This window comes from Amphiura filiformis, chromosome 6 (assembly GCF_039555335.1).
Source record: "Amphiura filiformis chromosome 6, Afil_fr2py, whole genome shotgun sequence".
Lineage (NCBI taxonomy): Eukaryota > Metazoa > Echinodermata > Ophiuroidea > Amphilepidida > Amphiuridae > Amphiura > Amphiura filiformis.
The window spans coordinates 51,111,950-51,132,784 of record NC_092633.1 but is presented as its reverse complement, the minus strand read 5'-3'; the positions used below and the strand labels follow the sequence as shown (position 1 = coordinate 51,132,784).

The 20,835-nt window shown below is 35.9% G+C and overlaps 1 protein-coding gene across 14 annotated transcripts in view; it reads right to left on the bottom strand.

Moving 5' to 3' along the window:
- LOC140155571 (prolyl endopeptidase FAP-like) overlaps positions 1 to 20,835 on the bottom strand; it is a 647,798-nt gene that overhangs the window by 20,576 nt on the left and 606,387 nt on the right. For 12 of the 14 annotated variants that reach the window (XM_072178462.1, XM_072178465.1, XM_072178469.1 and 9 more), the window contains 9 exons: positions 18,134 to 18,226; positions 16,681 to 16,775; positions 12,609 to 12,736; positions 11,555 to 11,645; positions 10,392 to 10,512; positions 8,507 to 8,762; positions 7,388 to 7,553; positions 5,982 to 6,089; positions 4,116 to 4,166 (listed from right to left, as the gene is read on the bottom strand). In XM_072178462.1, coding sequence (XP_072034563.1) covers positions 4,116 to 4,166; positions 5,982 to 6,089; positions 7,388 to 7,553; positions 8,507 to 8,762; positions 10,392 to 10,512; positions 11,555 to 11,645; positions 12,609 to 12,736; positions 16,681 to 16,775; positions 18,134 to 18,226 — 1,109 coding nt within the window. The remainder of the gene's footprint in view (positions 1 to 4,115; positions 4,167 to 5,981; positions 6,090 to 7,387; positions 7,554 to 8,506; positions 8,763 to 10,391; positions 10,513 to 11,554; positions 11,646 to 12,608; positions 12,737 to 16,680; positions 16,776 to 18,133; positions 18,227 to 20,835) is intronic. The other 2 variants (XM_072178461.1, XM_072178464.1) reach the window with 2 other exon arrangements.

Below are 20,835 nucleotides of genomic sequence, written 5' to 3'. Positions count from 1 at the left end.
ATTGGCCTATTCCAGTAGAAATCTATACACCCTAGGAAGACATGTCCTTAATCTTCCACACAGGGGTGTGAATTTCAAATAGGGTTATGGGTGACTCAATGTGAAATCTACACCCCCTGTATTGGAGATTAAGGTCATGTCTTCCATAGGGGATGCATAGATTTTGACTGGAATAACCCAGAATTTGAATTGGCAAGACAGACTAATGTGGTCTATATATATCATGCCATTGATATTTAACGAGATAAAATGACACACTTCAAAATCAACCCATGAGTATCTCTAATGCAGCGACAGCCGACACACCCCTACACACTCCCACAACATAATCCAGTGGAAGCACCCCCTACAAAAAAAAAAAAAAGACCAACCTTAAGAGCTTAATTCCCTCCATTGCCCCAAATATACCCCAATATTATTTTAAAAAATCCTACTTTGGGGCAAAAAATGCCACATTTTCAAATTCCACTTACCCCCCCCCCCCCAGGAAAAAATACTGGTGCCGCCACTGTCTTACATATCATCAAACATACACACAAACCAAGAGACAGACACATGCAGGCATCAAGTGCAATCAAGATTTGATGATGGACAAGTTTTCAATAGCTTGTGAAACAAGGCAAATGAGTCACCAATAATTTCCATGTTTGTTGATATATACTGCGCAAAAAAAGTATCCGAACACTTAAAACAAACGCCATCTCAAATACTTTTAACCGAAATTATCAAATAAAGTAGTCGATAGGTGGAAAATTTCGTTCTGCATATTTTGATATCTTGTTCGGCATGATGTGATTTTATTCTACTACGCTATGCACATTTAAATGACATATGGTCGAGTTTCAAAGACGACAAATTTAGATATTTCCTCCTTCAAGGCGATTTCTGCTACCTTTTGTTACAGGTTCAATAAAGCCTGAGGGATGAATGCTCACTCTGTGTGTTCAATATTTGCGTGTTTGAGGGAAAGGTCAAAGCAAATTTTTGTCACTTTTGAAAAGCTCTCTTTTTTATACAAATTGCTAGGAAGTTAGGAAGATAAAGTCGTATTGAACCGAATGAGGTATCAAAATATACAGAACAAAATTTTCCATCTATTGACTACTTCATTTTGTAATTTAGTTTTAGTGTCTTTAAGAAATGGCTTTTGTTTCTAAGTGCTTGGATACTTGTTGTGCACAGTACATCATATACGTAAAGAAACTCATGTGGAAAGGTTCAGATAACATTTGAAACTATGCTCATTGGTAAAAGGTGTGTAGAGAAAGGACAAACCTGGGGAATTTGAGAAATTGTCCAAAATTTAAATAATTTGGAGGAAAGGACAAGGCGTACCCTGCATGTCAGCCTATTTCTTTATGTGACAACAACCTGTTAAGGGTATTGAAATAGCAAAGACTGCACAACCATATACTTATGGCCAGTTATTGGGTGGTCCATATAGCAGAGTTATTGCAGGGCTACTCAAAGATTGAGTAGCCCTGCAGTAACTTCAGAGTTACTCCACCATGAGCTACTGCAAAGTGTAGTAGCTGTTGAGAAGTTACTGAAGTAACCCTGTAGTAACTCTGCTACAGGCAGGGCCGTTCCTAGAGATTTTGCCGCCCTAGGCAAAGCCTCTCCCTGCCGCCCCACCAGAGCATACCAAAAAAGTGTTAAGGGGGTTACCCCCTTGATAACTCATCAGGTTTTTTTTTCCAGTGGCGGAGCTAGGGTTTGAGGCGCCCAGGGCTTAGAATATATAATTCTTGACACAATTGCGCGCGGAGCGAGCCAAAATGTGCACAAATAGGGCTTACCACTAATTAATTTTGGTTATAATGATATTGAATATCGGTCTTAAATTGATATAGCAAATGACTATGCTTGTGAAAATTTTGACTTTCATCACTTGGAGGCGCAGAATCTATACTGAATGGGTCAATTCGGCGCCCCCTGTCATTTTTTCTTCCCTTTTCTTTCTCCATTCCTGTTTTTTTTTTTTTGCGCCTTTTTTTGCCCCTCGTTTGCCGCCCTAGGCGACCGCCTTACCTGGCCTAATGGTCGGAACGGCCCTGGCTACAGGCTGCCCACTAACCGGCCATAAGAATATTGGTGTGTATATATTATTTTCCCTCACAGGGATAAATGGTTTAACCAATTTGAAGTATTATAGTTGTCCAATTAAAAAGAGGTAAACTTATGGCATAATGTCACAAGAACTGAAGAAAGAAAACTGTTAAGGAAATACATAGATGTTTACAGATGTATTAAAATCAGTGTGAGATATGCATAAAATGCAGGAAAGATAAAATTGGTGTTCACATGAACTCTGGATAGATTATCCACTGCCATGCTGACTAGAGATTCTGTAGTAGAGAAGGTGATTCTAACAGTGCCCCTGATTGGTTAATTCCATGAAATATTTATGTGAGTAACAATCAAAATAGTTTTTATAGAGATTCTATAGTAGAGAAGGTCATTCTTACAGTACCCCTGATTGGTTAATTCCATGTGAATAACCAATCAAAATAGTTCTTAGAGATTGAGAGAAGATGATTCTTACAGTGCCCTTGATTGGTTAATTCCATGATGTATTCATGTGAATAACCAATCAAAATAGTTCTTAGAGATTGTGTAGTAGAGAAGGTCATTGTGTAGTAGAGAGCAAAGAGGCACTCATATGCAATTATTAGATGTATTACAATAAAGAATACAGATATCGTATAGGGCAGCCATAGCATCTAGTGCCTTCTTGGGCTAGCCCCTCGGAATTATTTTAGACTGGGGGCATACTTTCTGTATCTCCAAGCTACGATTCAGTTCGCTGGTCAAAGATCAACTGCTTATTCACTGTAGAACTGACGTAATAAATCGGATTAAATACCATAGCAATAGATGTATAGAATTTTGACTATATCACCCTGCACTACAAGCAGGTTGCACTCATCCCCTGTGTATATCTGCAATCATAGATTGAATACAATACCACTCTTTTCAAAGATACTAATCTTATGGGTGCGAGTAATCAGCATGATATGGTTCAATGCATAGGTGCCGCATGAACGTTGTAGTGCAGGGCGATATAGTAAAAAATTATATTCATCTATTGCTATGGTTGTTAATCTGATTATTACGTCACTTCTACAGCAAATTGCTAGTGAAGGAGTATAAACTCAGCTTTATTGAGACATAATTATCAAAATTTGTGCAAAGGAAATAACTTTTATCACCACTCATGTCCGTATAAATTGCAGACAAACTTTGAGTAGGTAAGCTGCGCAGGAGAATGATGTGTAAGAAATTCCCAGCACCATGTGACCTACATAGAGATCTGCGATTGGTCAGATGACTAAAGAGATGGATCAAGTAACCTCATAGAATGTGTGCATTTTGATGGTCTTTGCAATTATTTTGTCTTAATATGGGCATACTGATTCCATACTTGCGGATTATCATAAGGCCATCGATGTTACTAATTATATAATTATTGAATACACGAGTCATGCAGTTACGGAGTGATGCAGAACAACTGTAAGAGATTATTGTTTATGTTTTATTTTCATCTCTGAAAAATGGTGAAACGGATGCCGACCATATATCACTGCGTGTCCCGTCATCAGTTTTCCACCTCTAGGTCTATAAAATGTATACAAAGTTAGGTTTCAATAACAGGAAACTTTTTTTCACGACGACACCATGTCAATAAGGCATAGAAATGTTGCTTTTTTTCCACCGAAAGGTATTAGTGATCGTGTGCCATTATCATGCATTATCTGTGATTCCTTTTTTGTGATGAAAGCACCAGCCGAAATGTCTGTATTCCAGAATGTAATGAATATAACTCTGTACTCCCCTGGTGTTTTGCGACATTCAAACCCCCCTGGAATAGTGCATGATGTGAAGAAGGGAAAAAGGTCTATAGTGGGTCAATTCGTAGTGAGAGACAAGGCTATCCAGCAACATTCAAGATCAAGATCATGTAAGAATGGCAAAGATCATGACCAGTGACTATACAATGGGTAATTTACGATCATGTTATCATACAATCATGACAAGACCATAAATATAATATAGAAACACTAGTAGTGTTTTTGTTTTTGAGTAGCAGGGTTATCTGGTTTTTTGCAACATACTTTCTTGTCTTCCTTGGCGCCTTCCTTCGCAACCGGATCAGATGCATTAACCTGAAAAATAATAATTTTAGTAATTTATACAAAAAATATTGTGTTTTAAACTGACAATCAAATGGTCAGTGTGTACTTAACAGGATTAATTATAACAAGTTAAGGATAAATGCATGAAGTACACTTGTCATATTTTTTGTAGGTCGCAACACATAGTGACATAAACTGACTTTTCCAAATTTTCTATTTCACATAGGGACATAAAGGTTTAGAGCTAGCTATATCCTATAATAGTTAATCATTTTTAATTATTGAAGATAAAGGTGTGCACCTTAAACTTCCAATTTCAAAAGGCATCGAGCCACTGAGAGATACACAGCAACTCTGTTATTTAGTAACATAGGAAACAAGTTTTGTCCTTAGCGTACGCCACTATGTGTTGCGACCAACAATTTGATTAGTAACACTGTTGAAGTGACCAATTTTTGTGAATTCAAGATAAAAGCATACACAAAATACAATACCAATATATTATCTGCTATGGACTTTGTTTCCAAATTGTTCATTGGTAGGCTAGGTATCAATTATTTTTCCATGAAATCTCTGGACTCTCTATAAGATCTCCATCGCCCTCACAAAAATATCCACTCAAATATACATTTTGTAATTTACACTTTTAAAATTTGACCAATAAGCTTCTATTTGACAAGGCTCCATGCACTAGGATCCACAACATGCTCATCTATCAGGGGCACAGTTTTCTTTAACCCCAATACTTTTATACATTCATTGAATGAACTTTGAAAATGTGGGTATTAAAACTCATTCTTTGCAATTTGAGGTCAAACTTTGCATTAATTTACATTGATTGTTTAATTGAGGTTATTGAACTATGCCATTGAGATGAGGCCATTGTGGTCCATAGTGATGGTACCACAATATGAAAAGGATAAAACTGTCAAGATGCAAGTATTATGCCTGCAATGATATTAATGCTCTGTGTGCTGGCCACACAAAAGTCCCAAATGTTGGGATATTTTCTCAAATATCACGAGCTATCTTAAGAACCATGCATTATACACGATTAATGCATGATTCATGTTTTTCTAACATTTGCTCTGATTGGTTCTTGCTGTCTAAGAGTGTATAAATGTTTATCAATGAACATGGCCTTAGAAATGCTTACTTTAATCTGCAATTTCCGATTTGTTTTTGATGTTGTGAAAAAACAATTCTTAAACCACAGTGACCTCCATGCAACAACATACCAATACTAGACTGTCACAAAATGTGGTTCAAACTGCCGCTTGAGATTTTTATACTACTGGAAACCTCTGGCTAAATAATAATGTTTATGAACCAAAAATTTCTTCCAGGTTAATTCATTTAGCAAAACTATCGTCAAAATTGAATTACATTGGTATACCAGAATGAAATTACAACACAATGGCATATGGAGCAGTGAAATACACATAATCATGCATAACTTGCAAACGTAAAACCGAGATCAGCTGAAATTTTGGGGAAAAGTTTTTATCGTGGATATCTACTGATAAATGTCATAAAAAGAGGATGATAGGATCACAAAATACTCCTTTGATCTATTTGAATCCTACGTGAAATTCACATTGATGAGCTTTTTTATGGTGTTTCTTGGCAATTCAATTTTTGGATAGATTATGCAACTTTTGCCCATATTTCTAGTAGCCCTACTATAACTATAAAGCCTTTTAAACACACTATATCCGAGAACCGCTAAAACCCAGTTCTCTGGATATAGCCAGGTTTTATGATAAAGCATGGTTTTGGATCATCAGTCAAAAGGCCCTATACTAGTAGGGCTAATTTCTAGTGCCATTCATTCCAATGACTTACATTGAGTTTGTTTAATGCGATGTGGAAGTAGTTCCCTACACCGGTCACTCTGTTTGGGTAGATGTACACATAGTTGTCACCAGACTTAGCAAAGACTGGTGGTCCTCTCTGTACAAATTGAAAACAAAATATGAAATGAGTTTATTAAATTCTTGGCATCTTTCATTAGAACTGCATACACGATCTGGTCCATGGGGGCCAAAGGAGGCATTTTTGACAATTATTACATTATACATACAATAGACTATCATTTACTGAAAACACCAAAGGTCTAGCATACTTGGTTCTAAAATTATGAAGTTTTTTGATGTCTATTTTCTTATGTATTCTATTGTTTTTTACTCCATATTTTTGCCTTTATCTCAGTTTCACATTTGCCGCCTTTGGCCCCCATGGACCAGATCGTCTCACATATAATATTACAATACACTTATTCCAGAAGTCTTGTAAAGGTCATAAATATTGTATAGGATAGTTTCCAACATGAAACACCACACTCAATACTATCAACTAAAGCACTTTCATCTCCTAGAGAACTTTTTTTAAATGAAAATTGTTGAAAGTCAACATCACAAATGTGACACGATCTGGTCCATGGAGGCCAAAGGTGGGAAATTTGAAATTGAGATAAAGGCCAAAAATACGGAGTAAAAAAATAATAAAGTAAGAAATTAGAACCTTAGAAACTTTAGAATCAAGTATGTCAGACCCTTGGCGCTTTCAGTGTGTGATAGCCTAATGTTTGTATAATATAACAATTATACTATATAGTAACTTAATTTTCAAAAATGCATCCTATAGTCTCCATGGACCAGATCATGTCAAAAATCTAGTTGGTTCGTCACTAAATATTTTACAAAACCTTAGATAATCTGAACATGCAACATTGATCAAATGTAGTTGTACGTTCTCTAAACATTATGCTCTAAAATTCCCTCAAGTGACCTGCTCCCACAAAACCAGACATAAGTCACTAATTTTGAAAATTGAGTTTTTGATGTCATCATTTAGTATAGATCTTCAGCTTTTATTTGATACCAAAATTATGTTTCTGGGACATGTGGTCCTCATACTACGATCTTTCAATGGGAAGGGGGAAGCGACACATAAAGAAAAGGCAAATGCAAGAAAAATGGCTTTAAAGTTGTAAAATTACATGTTAAGGACTTGGTTTGGCTCAGAAAATGCTAGATTTGGGCGCTTAGACATAAAAGAACATTTTGTTTTCAAAGGTAGGTTAAAGTAAACATAATTATTAAGGAATCAAAACTGAAAAACAAAATCTGCAAGGTTTTTCACCCCTTTCCCAACTTTGTTTCGAGACACGCCGAGAGTGGCTGAGTGCGGCTTATGGTGGGTTTCGTCAGAGCGGGTCGCATATCTATATATAAATCAAACAAACTTACCATGACAACCCATCCATTTGGGGTTACGTAATCATGATTGATAAGGCAAGCTCCTGTATCAAACTGGCATATCGTCGTTACCGAGTAGTTTTGTGGTCTGTTGGTCCACACCACTGCTATTAGGTGTTTATCTACCCAGGTTACTGATTGGTAGTAGTAGCCAACACTGTGTCACAAAAATGTTTTTAGATTATAAATGTTATTGGTGAGGTCACTATCAATCACGTGTTGATAAAGGCAACAGGTGTTGTTGAAACGTACACTTTCTGGATCAGATACTAAGAACCTTATCTACTGAATTTACTCTACCGATCCTGATGAATCTGTTCAATCAAACTTAAAGGGTAATTTTGTGATCTACAGCCTCATCTCCCACTTTTCACAAAAAAGTTGAGACTGGAAACCTCTGGCTACATAATGTTTAAGAACAACAAAAATTATTGCAGAGTAATTGGTTTAGCAAAAATAGCGTCAAATTTGTATTTCGTTCTGATACACCAGAATAAAATTACAACATTGGCCTATGGAGCAGTGTAATACACATATATAACTCGCAAACACAAAATTGGAATCAACTGAAATTTTGGGAATAAGTATTTTTCATTGATATCTACTGAACACTATCATGAAAATAGGATGCTAGAATCACAAAATACTCCTTTAAGTGTAAAAACTTTTTAGGAAAGTAAGTAGTCATCAAGCCAAGTATCAAAATGATCTGAAGAAGAGGGTATGTCAAACCTAGGGGTGGCACTTAACACAAATTACCATACAGGTATGTTCCCCCGGAAAGACCCCCTTTTTTGGATTTTGCAGCTCCGAAAGACCCACTATATTGGACCAAAATGGCGCTCTAAAAGACAATGAACATGTAACATCATTGCCCGGCAGTATGCACATGAATTATGGCAGTTTCCGTTGTACGTACTTTGCCCTGCAGTGTGCGTACGCATCCTAGTTTGCTCAGGACACATGATTTATTTTAATCGCCCACCACATCTCTTATAGTACAAGAAAGCCATTGAACAGTGTAGTGGTTCATTCAAGCGTATTGATAGACCAGCCCCTTCCTTTGTTGTTTAACAATGATGTCAAGTGGTCTATAAATACTAGACTTACTTCTCAGAGAATCCATCAGGAGGTTTTAGTTCAACTTTCGGTTGATCTACGTCGGTTAAACTTTGCACATACAGTTTGACTGTTGGATTGGTCTCCCCTGCCTTAGGGTACGGATATTCCTGGATTTTGCTATAGATGTTATTGTTATAATCTGGGTACCATGCTCGCCTCACATTGGTGTCGTTAAAAACACCAAAGACCATGTACGAGCTCCATGGATTCCAATAAATAGCATTGTTGCTGGATAACATTTCCTCTGTAACATAATAATAATAATAATAATAATATAATAATGGAGCGTATTTATACCGTGCAAAAATTGTCAAAAAGATCTCAGGGCGCAAAAACAAAAAAGCAAAGGACACAGAGTGAAACACAAGAAACCTAATAAAAATTTAGTTTTTATGAATCTGAGAGGTTTGGCCAACTGACATAATGAATTGAGATAAAAAAAAAGACTCAGCCAAGATTGAAACCTGACCTCATGATTACCGGTCCAGACAGGGGCGTAGCCAGCTTTCTTGGTCAGAGGGGCAAAATAACAAAAATTGGGGGGGGCACAGACAAAAACAAATTCCAGTTGCATCATACAATACATATACTGGTTTTGTTTTTTAGAGAGACTGTACTCTATGAGCTTCCAAATAAGGTTTTATTGTGACGATGTGCGCACGTAACACGCAAAAAAGTTGTATTTTAGGCCTCGTATCCATAGGCTGTTCCCTTGTGGCGTGTGCCCTTGTTCCGTGTTTACTTTTTCCCATTTGACCTGCCACACAGACAACGAACCTTTGTTTTGCTTAGTGGCCGCTACGGTTCGTTGTCTGTGTGGCAGGTCACATGGGAAAAAAGTAAACACGGAACAAGGGCACACGCCACAAGGGAACAGCCTATGGATAAGAGGCCTTACACTATTTTGGCACCTGATCGGGGTGAATATTTGTGGAAAAGGGGCCCCTTGGCCCCTTTTTTTTTTCCCTTTGCCCTCCAGATTTTCTCTTTCATTTTTTGTCAGAGGGACACTTGCTGGCTATGCTACTTGGTCCAGAGTTTTGAATATCTGTGTCCTCTTGAGTGCCCAAGCCCTAAGAAGTCATTTAAATCAAAATCAAGGCTTACATTATTTATTTCTGATCCTCTCATGTATAAATTGTGCCTCGCATTGTATTACCCCTGCTAGCATGAAGCATATGGTCCATCTTATTTGTTCAGTATCAAATTTATTTTATTTCCATTACCAATCAATCAACCAAGGCCGGATAGATGTGACACTGAGAGTAGGATTACATTTTATGTACCATTCTACCGAATTGTGACCAAAACCAAGAAAAATGAATTTTGGATATGACGCAAAGCATCCATTTTATTTATGACATATTATAACTTCTGCTTCATATTGTGGAAAAATCTGAAAGTTAATGGTTTAACCACAAGCTATCCCCCCCAAAAAAAACCCCAACAACCACATGTGACATGAGTAGCTGTGACAGGAGTACCCAATCAGGAATGCCATTAAATATGTTTAAGTATTTAACATTCCTCCAAAGGACAACATTCTCATGGTTCATGTACTTAACTTCATAAAACCAATCAAGGAGGAATGCCATTAAATATGTTCACGCATTTAACATTCCTCCAAAGAAGTAGACAACCTCATGGTTCATGTGTATAAACCTTCATAAACCCAATCAGGATTTTCACTGAATATGTTCAAGTATTTAACATTCCTTCCAAATGACTAAACATCCTCATGGTTCGTATACATACCTTCATACACCCAGACATTCTCATGTTTCATGTGCTTAACTTCATAAACCCAATCAGGGAGGAATGCCACTGAATATTCTTCCAAAGGACTAGAAATCTTCATGGTTCATTTACTTACCTTCATAAACCCAATCAGGAATGCCATTGAATATGTTCATGTCTTCTCCTGTATCCGTTAACTGGACTATAGCCTTTCCTAAGGCTTCTTGGTAATACACATTATTACCATATACAAATACCTGCAGCACAGAGACACAAATAAGTGGAAAGAGTTAAGATCATAAGGGGTCTTTGTATCTTTTAAATTAGGGCTGTCTTCAGGCCTCAAATAAATGTGTTAACCCCTGAGCACTATACCTGCCAATCTAACATTGCCTCTGATTGGTCAATTACCTGATATCTTCACTTTAATCACCAATCAGAATGGAGCTTTGCAAATAATTCACCCCAATTTTTTTGCGTAATGAAATTATTCTAACAATGTTGCTGATTGGGTCAATTGATAATGAAAACTTCTTTTTGACCAATCGGCAGGTAGTTCTCATGGGGTTAATCTTGTTGCACTCCACAATTTATATTACAGTGCAAATTGGGCTTTTCCTGTTTAAATCCACACACCCCCTGTGAAAGACATGATCTTAATCTACCACACAGGGAGTGTGAACTTCAAATGGTGCTACCTGAATGGCTCCATTTAAAATCTACACCCTCTGTGTGGGTCATATGTCTTCCAAAGGGGGGAGTATGGATTTCAACTGGAATTACCAATGCCAATTTTAGAGGAGGAATATGAATTGTAACAGTGCTTATTTTGACAATGAAATTGTATTGCAACAGGTAAATTTTGGATCGGAGGTGTGACTAAAAGGAGTGGTCCAATGATTGACCCTTGTGGAATACCAATGTGTTGCATTGTAATGCACTTTGAAATTGTATTGCAACAAGTTAATTTTAGAGTACACTCTGAATGCCTCCCCTGGAATGGAGCTGGAGTGGGTAACATATATGGGGCACCCCCGCACCCGCCCAAACCACCCTGACAGTGTTAGGGTTAACCCCATGAGAACTACCTGCCGATTTGCCAAAAAGACGTTTTCATTATCAATTGGACCAATCGGCAACATTGTTAGAATAATTTCACCACGCACAAAATTTGGGGTGAATTATTTGCAAAGCTCCATTCTGATTGGTGATTAAAGTGAAGATATCATGTAATTGACCAATCAGAGGCAGTGTTAGATCGGCAGGTAGTGCTCAAGGGATTAGAGATGGGAAACTCACCAATCCTGTGCCTGCCGGGCTCCATTCTGCATACTGAAGCTCGACATCGCCATCCCCAGTGTCTGGAGGCTTCAACGTCTGTATTACTTCTCTGTAATTAGAAAAAGATATCAACATCAGTATTTCATCTAGACGTCAGACGTGGTGCAATGTTGATGTCCAGAGATGTTTTCTACCTCTATGCATGACATTGTACACTAATCAGGATTGTCTGTGTCTTATCCTTTAAATTTGTTGAGTAGTGTATTTTCATGGCAAATAAGGCTGCACTCCCATTGGAGTTGCAAGATGAAGAAAAAAAAGCGCAGTGATTTATAGTGTGCTACGCACAGACAAAATGCCTAGACGTTGATCCACAAGCCTCAACACACTTTACAGGTTGTCGCTGACCACTACGGCCTCACATCATTCCATAAACCATTAAACAACAATTCAGGGACTTTGCTGCTTCAGGAGCGCACACCCTAGACATTCCACAAATAATCATCGCAACCAGAATCAGCTCCCCAAGTTTTGTATGGGTTACAACAAGACAAATTAGCAGTAAGTTCCTTGTCCAAGGGAATTTCAAGATAACTCAATTTTTCCACAAGAACAAACTAGGCACTGCCAGGGTTCGAACTTGCACCATAGTCGATTGAGCTAACTTGAGTGCTAAGATAGTTATGATATTTGATGTTTAGAGGTTACAAGTATATTTCATTAAAAGTATAGAGTACAGTATTCCAGAAAACTTTCCTTTCTGATGAGGTCTAAAACAAAACGTAATACTGTACAAATATATACCAACCCTGATTTTGGATCTTGCCATATTTTTGTGACCATCTATTTTCTTGCCATATTTTTGTGACCATCTAATATGCTGAATTTAATGTAAAGTCATGATTAAATTTCTAACAATTTAGAACATGAATTTTGGTCAACTTTTAAATACCCATGCATACTACTCGTTGTGCAAGTTTTTCAGAAAACAAAAATATGACTGTCCAACCTTTCCCATTTTACCTTGAAACATATCAATTGTTTTTTGTCCCAATAGGCCTGTATCACTTACTGATTTCTGACATCATATATTTTGTAGACAGCTGTAAAACTATGCCTATACAACTTCTTGACATTACAACCTAGGAGTATATACTCTAGGTTTGCATTGGCCCAGAATTTGGTTGCTCCTGTTGCCTCCTGTGGTAATTGAAAAACAAAATAAAATCAGTTATATTACTTCCTTCTTTCTTTCCTTCCTTCCTTCCTAGATATATATGCTTTACCTTAATGTATTAAGTATTAATACACAGGCTTTATCGACTGTTCAGTGTCAGAAGTGGTTAAGTGCAATAGCTGCCAAGTGTAGATGAGTATAATACACTGTGTGCATGCAAATTGCTAAAATTTCATAGGGCAGCTACTGCACTTACCCACTTCTTGCACTGAGCAGTTACCTATGCACGATCCTGGAACCTAAGATTGATTGCAAATAAGAGAACCGGGGATGGTCCCTGTTCTCTTTCCGAATAGCTCTTACACTAATACTTGCTTGTTGTCTGCGCTTGATAACTTTATGTGTTGCAATATAAATGATACATCCATCTTTTTTCTAGCTTTTTATTATACAATATTTTCCATTTCTGTTTTCAGTGTTTCTATTATTTGTGAAAGTCCCTAAGATTTGCTGCTGCCCACTTATTATATTATTAAACTTATGTGGTATATTGGATTCGAGAATTGAGATGGTATCTGCACTCACAAACCAACCATTCTAGCAACTCTAGTAGAACCTCTAGAAATACTGTAGTATTGGTCTATAGTATAAGTATAAGTATAAGTATGATCATATAATGAAAGACAGAGATAAAAGACTAGTTCGCGTCTAAAATTAGACAGAAAATGCCGTACTGCGCAGGTCGGCAACCAATCACGGCGTGCCTTTGCCCTGACGTCAGACGCAATTTAGTCTTTTTAGCTTTGTCTTTCATTATAGGCTAGTTGCATTCTGTTCATAATCTTACCACTGTCCTATTATCTATAAGTGTGATAGTCTCATTCTGTTCATTATCTTACCACTGTCCTATTATCTATAAGTGTGATAGTCTCATTCTGTTCATAATCTTACCACTGTCCTATTATCTATAAGTGTGATAGTCTCATTCTGTTCATTATCTTACCACTGTCCTATTATCTATAAGTGTGATAGTCTCATTATGTTCCTAATCTTACCACAGTGCTATTATCTATAAGTGTGATAGTCTCATTCTGTTCATAATCTTACCACAGTGCTATTATCTATAAGTGTGATAGTCTCATTCTGTTCATAATCTTACCACTGTCCTATTATCTATAAGTGTGATAGTCTCATTCTGTTCCTAATCTTACCACTGTCCTATTATCTATAAGTGTGATAGTCTCATTCTGTTCATAATCTTACCACTGTCCTATTATCTATAAGTGTGATAGTCTCATTCTGTTCATAATCTTACCACTGTCCTATTATCTATAAGTGTGATAGTCTCATTCTGTTCATAATCTTACCACTGTCCTATTATCTATAAGTGTGATAGTCTCATTCTGTTCATAATCTTACCACTGTTCTATTATCTATAAGTGTGATAGTCTCATTCTGTTCATAATCTTACCACTGTTCTATTATCTATAAGTGTGATAGTCTCATTCTGTTCCTAATCTTACCACTGTCCTATTATCTATAAGTGTGATAGTCTCATTCTGTTCATTATCTTACCACTGTCCTATTATCTATAAGTGTGATAGTCTCATTATGTTCCTAATCTTACCACAGTCCTATTATCTATAAGTGTGATAGTCTCATTCTGTTCATAATCTTACCACTGTCCTATTATCTATAAGTGTGATAGTCTCATTCTGTTCCTAATCTTACCACTGTCCTATTATCTATAAGTGTGATAGTCTCATTCTGTTCATTATCTTACCACTGTCCTATTATCTATAAGTGTGATAGTCTCATTATGTTCCTAATCTTACCACAGTCCTATTATCTATAAGTGTGATAGTCTCATTCTGTTCATAATCTTACCACAGTGCTATTATCTATAAGTGTGATAGTCTCATTCTGTTCATAATCTTACCACTGTCCTATTATCTATAAGTGTGATAGTCTCATTATGTTCCTAATCTTACCACAGTGCTATTATCTATAAGTGTGATAGTCTCATTCTGTTCATTATCTTACCACTGTCCTATTATCTATAAGTGTGATAGTCTCATTATGTTCCTAATCTTACCACAGTCCTATTATCTATAAGTGTGATAGTCTCATTCTGTTCATAATCTTACCACAGTGCTATTATCTATAAGTGTGATAGTCTCATTCTGTTCATAATCTTACCACTGTCCTATTATCTATAAGTGTGATAGTCTCATTATGTTCCTAATCTTACCACAGTGCTATTATCTATAAGTGTGATAGTCTCATTCTGTTCATAATCTTACCACAGTGCTATTATCTATAAGTGTGATAGTCTCATTCTGTTCATAATCTTACCACTGTCCTATTATCTATAAGTGTGATAGTCTCATTCTGTTCCTAATCTTACCACTGTCCTATTATCTATAAGTGTGATAGTCTCATTCTGTTCATAATCTTACCACTGTCCTATTATCTATAAGTGTGATAGTCTCATTCTGTTCATAATCTTACCACTGTCCTATTATCTATAAGTGTGATAGTCTCATTCTGTTCATAATCTTACCACTGTCCTATTATCTATAAGTGTGATAGTCTCATTCTGTTCATAATCTTACCACTGTTCTATTATCTATAAGTGTGATAGTCTCATTCTGTTCATAATCTTACCACTGTTCTATTATCTATAAGTGTGATAGTCTCATTCTGTTCCTAATCTTACCACTGTCCTATTATCTATAAGTGTGATAGTCTCATTCTGTTCATTATCTTACCACTGTCCTATTATCTATAAGTGTGATAGTCTCATTATGTTCCTAATCTTACCACAGTCCTATTATCTATAAGTGTGATAGTCTCATTCTGTTCATAATCTTACCACTGTCCTATTATCTATAAGTGTGATAGTCTCATTCTGTTCCTAATCTTACCACTGTCCTATTATCTATAAGTGTGATAGTCTCATTCTGTTCATTATCTTACCACTGTCCTATTATCTATAAGTGTGATAGTCTCATTATGTTCCTAATCTTACCACAGTCCTATTATCTATAAGTGTGATAGTCTCATTCTGTTCATAATCTTACCACAGTGCTATTATCTATAAGTGTGATAGTCTCATTCTGTTCATAATCTTACCACTGTCCTATTATCTATAAGTGTGATAGTCTCATTATGTTCCTAATCTTACCACAGTGCTATTATCTATAAGTGTGATAGTCTCATTCTGTTCATAATCTTACCACAGTGCTATTATCTATAAGTGTGATAGTCTCATTCTGTTCATAATCTTACCACTGTCCTATTATCTATAAGTGTGATAGTCTCATTCTGTTCCTAATCTTACCACTGTCCTATTATCTATAAGTGTGATAGTCTCATTCTGTTCATAATCTTACCACTGTCCTATTATCTATAAGTGTGATAGTCTCATTCTGTTCATAATCTTACCACTGTCCTATTATCTATAAGTGTGATAGTCTCATTCTGTTCATAATCTTACCACTGTCCTATTATCTATAAGTGTGATAGTCTCATTCTGTTCATAATCTTACCACTGTTCTATTATCTATAAGTGTGATAGTCTCATTCTGTTCATAATCTTACCACTGTTCTATTATCTATAAGTGTGATAGTCTCATTCTGTTCCTAATCTTACCACTATTCTATTATCTATAAGTGTGATAGTCTCATTCTGTTCATAATCTTACCACTGTCCTATTATCTATAAGTGTGATAGTCTCATTCTTTTCATAATCTCACCACTGTTCTATTATCTATAAGTGTGATAGTCTCATTCTGTTCATAATCTTACCACTGTTCTATTATCTATAAGTGTGATAGTCTCATTCTGTTCATAATCTTACCACTGTTCTATTATCTATAAGTGTGATAGTCTCATTCTGTTCATAATCTTACCACTGTTCTATTATCTATAAGTGTGACAGTCTCATTCTGTTCATAATCTTACCACTGTTCTATTATCTATAAGTGTGATAGTCTCATTCTGTTCTAGATCTACTTTGAATAGATTATTGTCTTCTCCGTGCCGTATATATATACTCCCTGAAAAACAAAAAGTAAGAATTTTAAGTCATACAAAAATGTTTCACTATTTTGGTAAAAAATTACCTAAACAGAAGTTTAGTTGGGTTTCAAGTTTTGAACAGAAAATGTGAGATTTGCAGTAAGAGAGGATTACTGGAATGTGCTTCAAATCACAATATGTGACTATAATGTCAATCAAACTCTAGCTCGGCCCATAATAGGGAGGTGCTAGAGCAGTGCCTTAAGTTATGTGATACTAACCAATCACATGCCACCAGGAATTTGATTCACAGGATCATAAGATGTGAACTAAAATCTTGGAAAAAAAAGTACTTGGAAGTGGAACACCTGGTACATGTTGTCGTAATTCTGTGCAGAATTTGAAATGATCATGGAAATGATGTGTATTTTGTTTATCAAACATGACATCTACGACAATGATTTACCCTTCGCCTCTCCCCATCAGTCAATGTTGGAACACTTTGGAAAACTGCTGAAGATATTGGCATTTCCCAACATTGCACTGGGAGAGGGGTGTCAGTTTCCCGTTCTTTACACAAAAGTGTTCCAAGATTTATTTCCAAGATTGTAGTTCTTTTATTTCTGGCTTTTATTATAAAGTCTTTGAAAGAGAGTATCAACATTACTTTTGAAATGCTCTCTTTTTCCATTCAATTCGGTATAACTTGGGGAAATAAAGTCATATCGCACCAAATGAGGTATCAAAATACACAGAACAAAAGTGTCCATCTTACGATTACTTTATTTGGTAATTTCACTTGAGTGTCTTTAAGATATTGCTTTTGTTTTAAGTGTTCAGATACTTTTTGTGCACAGTATATAAACATCTCAAAAAAAGTAACTAACCCCTCTTAAATAATGACCATTATTCAAAAACGGGTGATTGTATTACAAATCTGTAAAATGCGTTGGAAGCAGAATTTATTTCTGCACATTTTGACACCTCATTTGTAGCAATTGACTAAATATTGACGTCTGGCGTACATTTAAATCAATGTAACCCAAGATTTGAAAGTTGCAGTAAATTATATTGATTTTGTATTCAGTGTAAAAAGGAAATCTGTGTAATGATATCTGAGTGTTTTTGTATTGTAAAATGTGTATGTAAGTTCAACTTTCAAATCTGGACCTCACTACATTAAATTGACCGGCGTTTTATTGTTTTCTGGGCTATCGTATCAAATGAGGTGTCAAAATGCGCAGAAATAAATTCTGCTTCCAACGCATTTTACACATTTGTAATACAATAGCCCCTGTTTGAATAATGGTCATTATTTAAAGGGGGGGTAGTTACTTTTTTTGAGATGTTTATAAACAAGCAAATACACAAGCAGACATAAACACATTTAGCTTACCTGTTATCCATTCTATATCATATGTTTTTGGTTTAAATCGGGGATCAAATATATCTTCAAACGTGAACTTTTCTACCGTATTTAGATCTGAATCTATAGTTGTAGAGAAATAAAAACAAATCAAAAATATAAAATAAGTTAAATAAATGAACAATTAAAGATTATGGCAATTTACCGAATTTGCTTACATCTTACAAAGGTGTACAGAATAAGGTACATAACTATACGCTTTATTTTATTTATAGGCTAGATTTCCAAACATCACTTCTTGATATAACTGAAGAAATTAAAAGAGGCGAAGATGGCACGATGAGAAGAAACAGCTGCCATATTGGCTTATCACCCATGGGGACTAAAAGAGTACACATCCAACCATTTCAGCCATGGTGTATCAACTCCAAATTAAGTACCAATTTTAGAGCTCCCGGTGGCCACATTAACAGACTCGGATGCTTAAACATACTTTTATTACCCCAAACATTGACTGATTATGCATAATTTTGCATATATGGGAGATTTGCTTTTGCAGACTGGTCAAGAAAGTATGTTGTAAAATCTGCCTTTACATATTGTATGTACAACCATTATAAACACTGCTCTTATAACTATTATATACAGTAGGAATGGTATATAATTGCATGGGTGGCTTGTTACTAAAGGCAACTTATTTCTGAATGTGGCATCAATAGGCTGGCGAAGTTACGTAATTAATCGGATTAACTACCATAGCAATAGGTACAAACAATTTTGAATATACCGCTGCACTACAAGCAGGTTGCACTCATCACCTGTCTTCAATCATATAATAGATTGAATACAATACCGCTCTTTTCAAAGAGACTAATCTTACAGGTGCAAGTGATTAGTATTTCTTTGACATCTATACCACATGAACGTAGTAGTGCAGAGCGATATAATCAAAAATTGTTTGTACCTATTGCTATGGTAGTTAATCCGATTATTACGTAACTTCGCCAGCGTATGGTACTGCCTTTTCAGAATAGGACACCTTGGAATATAGGTATAGGACATGTGACATTGACACATTGAGACCAAAGGAGGGATTTGCAATTTAAAACCTTACACCCTAAAATTCTTTTGAAATTCAATCAAATCAAGATACTTCCAAAAAAAGGGTGTATCCTATAAACTGCAATGGCAACTTTCATATTTCATATATTTCCTAACTTTCGCCTCATGAATCAGATATCACATTTATTAGATCACCAAAAATAAATAAAAACAAATAAGTAAATAAAATATTAAATTAAATTAAATTAAATAAAAAATGAATTAAATTAAATAAACAAACAAATAAATTTAGAAATTTTACCATATCTCAAACTCGACTTGAGTGAAAAACAACTTCTTTGATTGGTGATGAGTATGACATATAAAATATCAAATCAGTATTTTTACATCATCGCTACTGATAATAGAACTTACGCAAATGAAAATAATGCTAAGCATACTTTATTAAGGGGCTGTGCAACAATTATCAGCGCCTTGCATGAATGTGTGCCAAAAATTGCTTGCATGAATGTGTTGGCCCCCCCATTTTACCCTCCCACCAGGGCTCATAATTATTGCACATCCCCTAACCAAGCAATATTGATATGCAAGACTTGATCTGCATTATTACTCCTTTTATCAAGTTGACTTTACCAAAGCAATTTATCACTTTATCACTAAAAGAAGAACCTTGGCTACTGCAAATTTGCCAGAACACCCGATGCCGCCACTGGGCTATTTCTTTTAAAATCAACACCCCCTGTGAAAGATTTAGCTACAGTCTTCCACAGAGGGAGTATGGGTTTCAAATAGAATACGTAATTTGCCAGCTAAGTTATGTAATGTTAGCAGGATCACACGCTTGAGTAATGAACCACAATCGAAACGATCACCGCACAAAGTATATGGCACTCGAAGGCATACCAAAATAGTGTGATCCGGTAACTTTGATGCTGGGTAACTTCACATGTCAAAAGGTGACTAACACTGATGAACACATCCGAGGTGTTCTGTGAAATTTGCAGTGTGCTGAAGGCCACACTTGATCTATGACAGAGTCTTTTTGACTATTTAGCACTAGAAGTAATGTTGAATCGACCAAGTTTTGCAAAATATTCCTTGCGTTAGGGATGGTAGCGTAACACAAACATGAGTGCTTGCTATAAGAATGATCTTTTGAAAGTAAAAACAAAGTTGCAATACAATGTACAATCATTTTAAAATCATTATTTATATTTTTTAATAATGTCTTATTGTAAGGCACTTGGTGTCTTAATCTACAATTTATTTACACATGCACATGGTCATTTTAGTTCTTATTTTTATAAACTTTGCAAAACTCTTTTTTCACAATCTTGCATCAAGCACATAGAATATACAAATCAATCAAAACATGCCTTGCAAATGACCTAGGGTCAAAGGTCGCTAAATAATTATGACCTTTCTATTTCTATACATACCATGCATTGTGAAACTGTGCGAATAACAATTGTTTGCCCATGATTTTGAGACATTTTATTTCAAGGAAGTTTTTAAAACAAAGTCATGGTTGTGGAGAGGGATTTTTGATTTGATTTGTTCGGGTTTTTGACAACCCTGGATAACCCCAAAAAGCCTCTATTGACGCTTATTTCCATTGGGGTCCATTTGAACACCGGGACAGGTTAGGAACAGTCAGGGGTTAACACCTT